Source organism: Metarhizium acridum, assembly GCF_019434415.1.
Source record: "Metarhizium acridum strain ARSEF 324 chromosome Unknown scaffold_578, whole genome shotgun sequence".
In the NCBI taxonomy this organism is placed as follows: domain Eukaryota; kingdom Fungi; phylum Ascomycota; class Sordariomycetes; order Hypocreales; family Clavicipitaceae; genus Metarhizium; species Metarhizium acridum.
Window position 1 is genome coordinate 342,730 of NW_027094046.1, and position 8,301 is coordinate 351,030.

The following is an 8,301-nucleotide window of genomic DNA, read 5'->3' on the forward strand; positions in this document are numbered from 1 at the left end:
CTAGGTCCGCTTCGTCGGCACACCCGCAGCTGTGACAATGGAGGCGGTGAGAAGAGGGCAGGTTCAAAGACAGAAGCCATGGATCTTGCTCAGGACATCACGTTTCGATGCATTTCCGCCCGAGGACATGCTGCCTGAGAGTTGGTGTAGGATTGATGCAAGAATGCAGAGATGTGGCGCTGCGGCTTATGCCGGCTGGTGGTTTGGGCAGCGTGCATGCCGTCACCAAGGCGATCGTCCAATGCTCTCGGCGTATTTGGGCAGCGACCCTGAGGGTCTATCAGACCAGCTTCATGCCGTCGCACGCATCATCCCAGAGAGATGGCGGAATTCACACATCTGGCCTAGTTTGCGTCGCGGAAGGAGCGACCCTTTCGGGAGGTTGAGCCAGGCACATCATTGCCCAATCGGCCAATGGAATGATGGGGTCTGACCTTCCGTTATCCAGCCGTTGCCACAAGCAAAAACCCAGGTGCCCAATTGTGCCCATCACGACCGACGACAAAGTTGCATCACAAAAAAAGCTTCTGTTGATGACCGGTGGCGGAATCAACAATGGACCAAGGCTTTCAGGCTGGCGCCGAAGCCTTGCGTCAATCGATACTCTCGACCCCGATTATTGACAACCACGCACATCCGCTGCTTAAAAACAGCCATATCGACAAGTATCCCCTGCTTACCATCGTAACGGAAGCTCATGGTGACGCGCTCGACTCATCGCGAACCAGCCTGGCCCACATTCGAGCCGTCAAACAGCTTTCGGAACAACTTGGATGTGCCGCGACTTGGGACGCTGTGGAAACCGCCATCGAAAAAGAACGACGACATGACTACACCGCATGGACTCAGAAATGCCTTGCCGGTATCGAGTGCGTCCTTGTGGATGACGGTCTGGATAATGAGCAAGCTGTCGAGCCCTACAGCTATTTTGACCAGTTCGCCTCCAGCCCCAGCAAACGTATTCTTCGCATTGAGCAAGTTGCCGCCAAATTTATAGAATTTGCGTGTATCTCACAGACATCGCCCGCGAGAGCATTTGACTACGCCATCGCAGATTTCGAGGCCGAGCTTAGAGGTGCAATTTCCAACGCGGAAGTTGTCGGCTTCAAGTCGGTAATTTGTTATCGAACAGGACTTGACATTGCATCCAAGGCCAGCGAGTCTGAGGCGCGTGCGGCATTTGCGAGTATTTTCTCACAAAGACAGTCAGTAAATGCTACGAGGTTCACAAAGTTGAATCATCGCGCGCTCAATGAATTCATCGTCCACCGTCTCGCTCAATTAATCCGGGACTCCAAGTCAACCCACAAAAAGCCTATTCAATTCCACACTGGCCTCGGTGATAATGATCTCACTTTAACACGATCTTCTCCGGCGCATCTGCAAGAATTCGCACGGCAATATCCAACAGTCCCAATTGTTCTTTTGCATTCCGGCTATCCCTTCGATCGGGAAGCAGGATACATGGCGGCAATGTATGGAAACGTATATGCTGATATCGGCGAAGTTTTCCCATTCGTCAACAGAGATGGGCAAGAAAGCATAGTACGCCACATTCTGGAGCTCTGTCCTTGGGAAAAGATCATGTGGAGTACCGATGGGCATTGGTTCCCGGAAACCTTTTATCTCTCAATAGTCCAAATGAGGGAGGTGTTCCACACAGTCTTGTGCAAATTGGTGCAAAGGGGGGACATCACATGGAAACAGGCCGCTCAAATGGTACAGGATATGTTGTTTAACACCTCTAATAATATTTATAATCTCGGTCTAACGTTGAGGAGCCAACTATCCGAGAATGTGCCATCATCCGAAACAGTATCAGCTACTGTTGAGTCACAACACTTGTTGACACACTTGAGCAACACCGAAAAGCCACATTACATACGCTTATGCTGGGTGGATTATACGGGTATTCCAAGAATGAGAGTCATACCTTCACGACAGGTTTTGTCCGCGCTAAAAAACAACCAGCCGCTCTCAGCCAGTGTTACGAAGGGGTGTCTTGGCATCCTTCAAAATGATACCTTGATTCCTGGTGTTGGCGCAGCTGGAGAGTATAGGCTGCAACCAGATTTTTTATCCCTCCGTCACGGGCCACGGGATGGCCATATTACGATAATGTGCGACTTCAAGGAAAAGGATGGCTCGCTCGTCAACCTCTGCCCCCGAACCATGTTGAAAAAGGCCTTGGGCCTTGCTCGTCTTCGGAATATCGAGCTTCTGTTTGGTTTTGAGATTGAGCTCGTGCTCCTCCGCCGCTCAGACAACGGGGGATATAGCGATCATAACAATAACGGACACTCTTGGTCAACAGTCGGAGCCATGGACCACGAGGTAGTCGAAAAGGTGTTAGAACCCGCAATACAGCAACTCGATCACGCCGGGGTATACGTCGAAATGCTGCATGCAGAAAGTGCCAAAGGCCAATTCGAAGTAATCTTGCCCAAGGCTAGGGCAATGGAAGCCGTGGACACTTTGATCTTTGCGCGTCAAGTCATAGCTAGCTGCGCAAGTGCCTGTGGATACAAGATGACATTGCATCCCAAACCGATAGCTAATGCGTGCGGCACCGCGGCCCATGCTCACATTTCAATCGCGTCAGATGACCTCAATGCAGCTCTATATGAATCATTCTATGCGGGTATCTTGTCTCACTTGAGAGCTATATGCGCCTTCACGTGTAGCAATATGGTGAGCTATGAACGACTTCGAAACGGCGTCTGGGCAGGAGGTACGTGGGTTGCATGGGGTACACAAAATCGCGAAGCGCCTCTTCGCAAAATCGAAAACAGTCATTGGGAACTGAAGTGCGTGGATGGTCTTTCCAATCCGTATATAGCCACAGCAGCTGTTGTCTTAGCCGGACTCGACGGTGTTCAGAAGGGGAAAACGCTTGACTGGGGTGATTGCACAAGGGACCCTTCGTTACTTTCGTCTGACGAGCGACTTCAATTGGGTATTGATAAAAAGTTGCCAGGGAGCATCGAGGATGCTTTGAACGCCCTCACTGAAGATGAGGATTTGACAAATCTTTTGGGCGTTGATGTTGTCGAAAGATACGTGGGGGTGAAGGAAGCGGAAGTGGATTTAATGAAGTCCATGAGCACGGAGGACAGGAGAAAATGGATCATAGACAGATATTAACAGGTATATTGAGGTCGAATCAAGCCTCAATGCTACACCAATCAATGTTCGTGTGTTGTTAAAAGACTAGAGACATCAAATACACCGGTGCACCAAATATGAAGGAAGGCACATGGCGTCGCCGAACCAAATACCCCTGCTTTGAATTTATCCAAGAATCAAACGCTTTCGATAGCCGCACATATAGATTAGCCGAGCACTATGAAAAGGCAACGGGCCTGCTGAGCTGTAGCCGAGGTAGGCGTGGCGATAAATTAGTTGTCGGACGGCCTAGAACTAAATCCGGGTGATCACTAGTGTGATCAGCTAACACTATGCATTGCATATGATAGTGTGTAATTCTAGATGATCTATCGGTCTGGTAAATGACAGCAGTAACATGTAGGGCTAGGTGGCTCAAGATGTGTTAAGGAAAAGCAAGCCCGTTACAGTGCCCTTGATCGCGGGTAATTTGACTACGATATCCTTTTCTTCATCTTTTACAGCTTGGGCAAGCATGGCTCCTTTTGGGCCACGCATTCGACAATGATGGGGGAAAGTGACCAATTTGATACAGGATTCATAAGGAAAAGTAAAAACGCCATCATAGATACAAACCATTCTCAAGAGAGAGGAGAAAATTTTCCTCAAGCACAGTAACCAAGAGCACATGATGGTGATTCATTAATACACGGGCCAAACACCCCTGGTCATGACCTCGATTACGTGTCCCTCCCAATCCTTGACATAGACCGACTTCCCGCCCAAGTCCCAACTCATCTTTGCGATAATGTTGACATTTTTGTCTTTGAAATGCTGCTCCCACTGAGAGAGCTCGTCATGGGAGGCGCACGCAAAAGCCATGTGCTGGCCGAGGCCGGTCTCGGTCCCGTGCTTGGGAATGACGCCCTTGGGAAATATTTTGTCTTCTTCGTCCTGTTCCGGTCGAACAGCAGCAGTATTGTGTCATTGGGTAGGCTGAACCCCGCACTCCGGGGGTTCTCGTGGAACGGCACGATGCCCATGATGTCCTTGTACCATTTGGCCAGGCTGGCTACGTCCGAGGTGTAGAGGATCGTTTCCACGATCTGACCTAGCTTGGGAGGCATGGTTGAGGCGACCTTTGATTTTCGTCTTGTGTCATTTTCGCGATGTGTCGAGCTGAACCGTGAGGGGTGTTGCCTTCTTATAGTTGAATGCGATGGGCGGGGTTGAGCAGCCACCTTTTGTAAGCTTTCGTCTCGAGTTGGTCGTTTAGCCTATTCGGGTTATCGATGCTGCACCAAGCTGTGCCGCGTCACTGTGTGATGTGGGAGTGCGCCTGCATCGTGAGCAAGCCAAGACTCGTCGCCCCTCCATGGTTTTGATTGTGATGTGAGGTCGACTGCAGCTAGGTACCTCAAGTGACCGCTAGTGACAGGAACCTTGTTCGCCGCATCGGCAAATGCGGGGAGATTCGCATTCTGTCGTGAGATACGGGGTGCAAACCAGACATAAAAGCGGCCTCTGCCAGGCCATTTATGTGAGACATATTCTCGATGAGAGCGCGGAGCATGAGTGGCGTGGAGTGTATGGCATGCCTCTGCTTTCTTGGCATATCCTTGGGCAGGCAGGCCACAACGATACGGTTGGTAACTTATATACCCAGGTCATTGCAGTATATCAATTTTACTCACATCTCGATTAGGATGCAGACTTGACTAAGCACAAACAAAAAAGTCCTGCGTCACTTCTGATGACCACTCCTGCTCCTTGATGCCACATGTCGAGTCAATTAATTCATGCTGGCCGCGGTCCATGGGGAGCCAGGCGCAAATCCGGACCCGTTAAGCGGCCTCTGCCGGTGAGGCCACGCTGCGCGGCGCAAACAAGGTTAATGCTGCGTGGCCACTCTCAGGCCCCGCACAGAATCGGAAATAGAAACAGAGTCGTAGATGTTGGCATTTCTTCTCGAGTGTGGCCGATGATTTGGGTACATGGTGAGGCGCAATGGGTGTGAAATGATGGCAAGATCCTCTCCGGTCTTGGAAAACGGATACCACAAAACTCGAAACTCCTTCCCCGTCAAAGAGATTATATAAGTATAAGGCATGACAATACCAACATGCAACGAAAACTCAACTAAAAAAAAGACATTTGGTTTCAATGCTGCCAGCCGTGACGTCGTGGCCGGATAGGGGGTCCCGCGAGAGAGACATGGCAGGGCAGGAGCGGCCCTGGTGCACCTTCCCCGCCCAACAGCGGGGCGCGAATGGCAAAACGAGTCCCAACGAGCCACGACTTCTTGCCCTGCAGGGCTTGGCCTCATCTGATGGAACACGACTTGAGAATTTGATGCATCTGGCCATGCTCATCACTTGGACACAGTGAAAGGCCTCCAGGGCGCAAGCACACAGAACAATTGGCACGGTGCCATTTAGGGCCATAGATTGCGGTGGTGGTGATTTAAGACCCAGAGCTCGGCCTTTCTTGGTGCCCTCTTCTCGGACTCCGTTTTGCGTCGTCCATTCTTCATTTCACCACCACTCCTCGCCAACATGAAGATTCGCCCTGCTACATTAGACGACGTACCCGCCGTCGCTCGCATCGTCTTGTCGGCTCTGGCGAACGAGGCACCGTGGAAGGCATTCCTCCCGCGCAGGGCACAAGCTGACGCTACCCATATCGAATACTGCGAGGCAATCCTTCGAAGCTACCTAGAGCCGGCCAATAGGAATTCCTGGCTCATCTTGGTCGTCGAAATCTCTGCGACCGATGCCAAGATAGATTCTGGGCCGATTGTCGTTTCCGTTGCCGTGTGGGACACCTCCGCCGGTCTCGGCCAAGGCCAGGGCGACAAGGGGCGGCCGGGGAGTGTTGGTCAGGATACGCGAAGCCATGGTGCGTCTTGTCAACCTGAATAAGACGTTGATTGAACTACCATGCTAACCAGTCCATGTGAAGCCGTTGCGGCCATGAACTCGCAGCCGAATCGTCAGCTCGATGACAAGGCTCCAGCCAAGCTCGCTGCCCTCTGCCAGGCCACTGTTGACGGGAGAAGGAGACACTTCTCCAACCATATTCCTTACATTTTCCTTCATCTGTTGGCCACAGGACCTGATTACCAAAGAAAGGGTTATGGAAAGGCTCTTTGCGCCTCTGGTATCAATCTGGCCAGGCAAAAGCATGCTTCAGTCTGTCTGCAAACCGCGTCTAGGGGTTACATCCTCTTCTCGGGACTCAGCTTCGTCGACGAAGGACCCGTAGCGCTTCCCGCAGAGCCAGGGACTGAGGATGTTCTCATCAAGGCCATGGTGCTAGATTCAAATCTGATACAGCGACGTGGATCAATCTTTGACTCCCTCATGCGATATATTACGGGTTGAAAGATTCGTCGACAGAGAACTATTATGCTTGGGGCATAGGGAGACCGAGGTCATCACTGTCGGATATCATATTCCCCACAATGGCCATCTATACCATGCAAGAAATATACACGGCTATCAAAGTCTGTATAGTGTCTGGGAATATTAGATACTTGACGAGTCGCCGGTAGCAACGTCTCGCGAGAATATACCCTCATTACTGCTCTTTCAAGCTCTCGTGGCAGTTCTGTACGCACGCAGTGCATTCATGGCTGCTTGCTTGTCGCAACCCTTTTTCAAAGCCTCCCAAATAACGTCCTGCTCTGATTTCGGGGCCATGCTATCATTTTGTGGCGGGTTGTGATCCAGATTGGTGGGAAATGCATACCCTTCCCCAACCGCTGCAACAAGGGCTTGTACAGCGTGTGTAGGACCTTTGCTCTTGAAAAAATTCAGCAATTCGTCCCAAACAGCCTCTATCAGAGGTAGCGCATCAATTGACTCCATTGGCTTTCCAAACGCACTGCTAATCTGCAGTAAATTGGCCAACCTATCGATGTCCCGGGACTGGTTCGTGCCCGCGGCATGAAACAGACCTGGATTGAAGAACAGCCCATCACCCTCGTCTAACGGCAGGGCAACATGGTTCTGCAAGAAATAGTCGTTGAATTCGGGCAATCGATATGCCATGTATCCCTCTGCAAATGTCTGGCTAAAGGGCAGCAAACGGGTCGGTCCGCTTTCGACGGGGACGTCAACGTGCGCAACAGCACCCTGCAGCGTTAAACACTGACTGGCAACCTGCATGGCGCGCGGGATCCGGGAACACGGCTCTGAAGACATGAAGCCCAGGTGGTAGTCCCTGTGGGCGACCTGCGCTGCCGCCCCCGGCTTGACATTGTTCACTTGCGCTGTGATTCTGTATCCCGGTCCCAGCCACGATGACGCAATAAGACCCAGATACGGATTGGAGTAGTATTCGAAGAATGAACGCGGGTGCGCAAGCCCATGCTTGCTGAACGAGTTCCAAATTCTGTCGTTCTTGCCAGCCCCGGCAAAATGGTCTCCGCGACCGGCCATGGTCTGCTTCTCTTTGGCGATGATGCTGTGAAAGACGGCATTCACGTCCTTGAGGAGGGTATGATCGCGGTAGAGGCTTTTGGTGACGAAAACACCAGGGCCGTGGAGAAGGACGCTATACCATTCATCCTGGAGGCGTGTCTTGTCTTCCAATGTGAGGGCGCTGTATGGCGGGAGGGTGTAGATGGGGATGTTGTGCTGGATGGAATCGGCAAGAGGGTACTGCGCTTTCGTTGCTCGTTGCGAGCAGATGGTTTTGAAGACGTCCAGGGACGGGGATTCGGATGTAGAGTAGAGCCGCGGTTGGTTTGGGTCTGAAAATGGCCCGAGAGAGGGTGATGTACTGCCCATCTCGATGGGTGCGTCCTAGTACTCGGCCGAGTAGATCAACTTGGCGGCTGATTCTGCCGGGGATGGTGGGTTCAACTTGGCCTGAGGAAACTGTCACGCAAAGACACGATCAACACTGGGAATAATCATCATTCATGAAACCAAGAAATTCTCTTTGCTCCAGAGCGAACTCCAAGCATTAAGTAGGGCTCTGGGCATCCCCTGGTCCCCACTCTCTGGGAATAGAGTGTTCGATTTCCACAACCAATTACAGTCACTTCGGCTGGATTAGTAGGTGGGGTGTACATTAAGGCTCGTACCGCCTATAATATGTACTGGTATAACTTATACTTTTTATTCTATATAATGGGATAATATATAAAGTTATAATAGGTTATAAGCCTAGTAGCTTTAAAGCCTTTAT

At 51.2% G+C, this 8,301-nt stretch overlaps 3 protein-coding genes across 3 annotated transcripts; 2 read left to right on the forward strand and 1 right to left on the reverse strand.

The window, feature by feature from the left end:
• Positions 1 to 323: 323 nt before the first annotated feature.
• J3458_021211 (uncharacterized protein) lies at positions 324 to 3,239 on the forward strand. The gene has a single exon (XM_066122475.1). The coding sequence runs from the start codon at positions 556 to 558 to the stop codon at positions 3,142 to 3,144; it is 2,589 nt and encodes an 862-aa protein (XP_065972485.1). The 5' UTR covers positions 324 to 555; the 3' UTR covers positions 3,145 to 3,239.
• A 2,421-nt stretch (positions 3,240 to 5,660) lies between these two features.
• On the forward strand, positions 5,661 to 6,488 carry J3458_021212 (uncharacterized protein; the record flags this gene model as incomplete). Its single annotated transcript, XM_066122476.1, has 2 exons — positions 5,661 to 6,003; positions 6,067 to 6,488. 2 exons carry the CDS (start codon positions 5,661 to 5,663, stop codon positions 6,486 to 6,488), a joined length of 765 nt encoding a protein of 254 aa, XP_065972486.1.
• Positions 6,489 to 6,695: 207 nt separating this feature from the next.
• Positions 6,696 to 7,898, reverse strand: J3458_021213 (uncharacterized protein; the record flags this gene model as incomplete). The annotated part of the gene is made up of 1 exon (XM_066122477.1): positions 6,696 to 7,898. The coding sequence occupies one exon, from the start codon at positions 7,896 to 7,898 to the stop codon at positions 6,696 to 6,698; it is 1,203 nt and encodes a 400-aa protein (XP_065972487.1).
• Between the last annotated feature and the right edge of the window lie 403 nt (positions 7,899 to 8,301).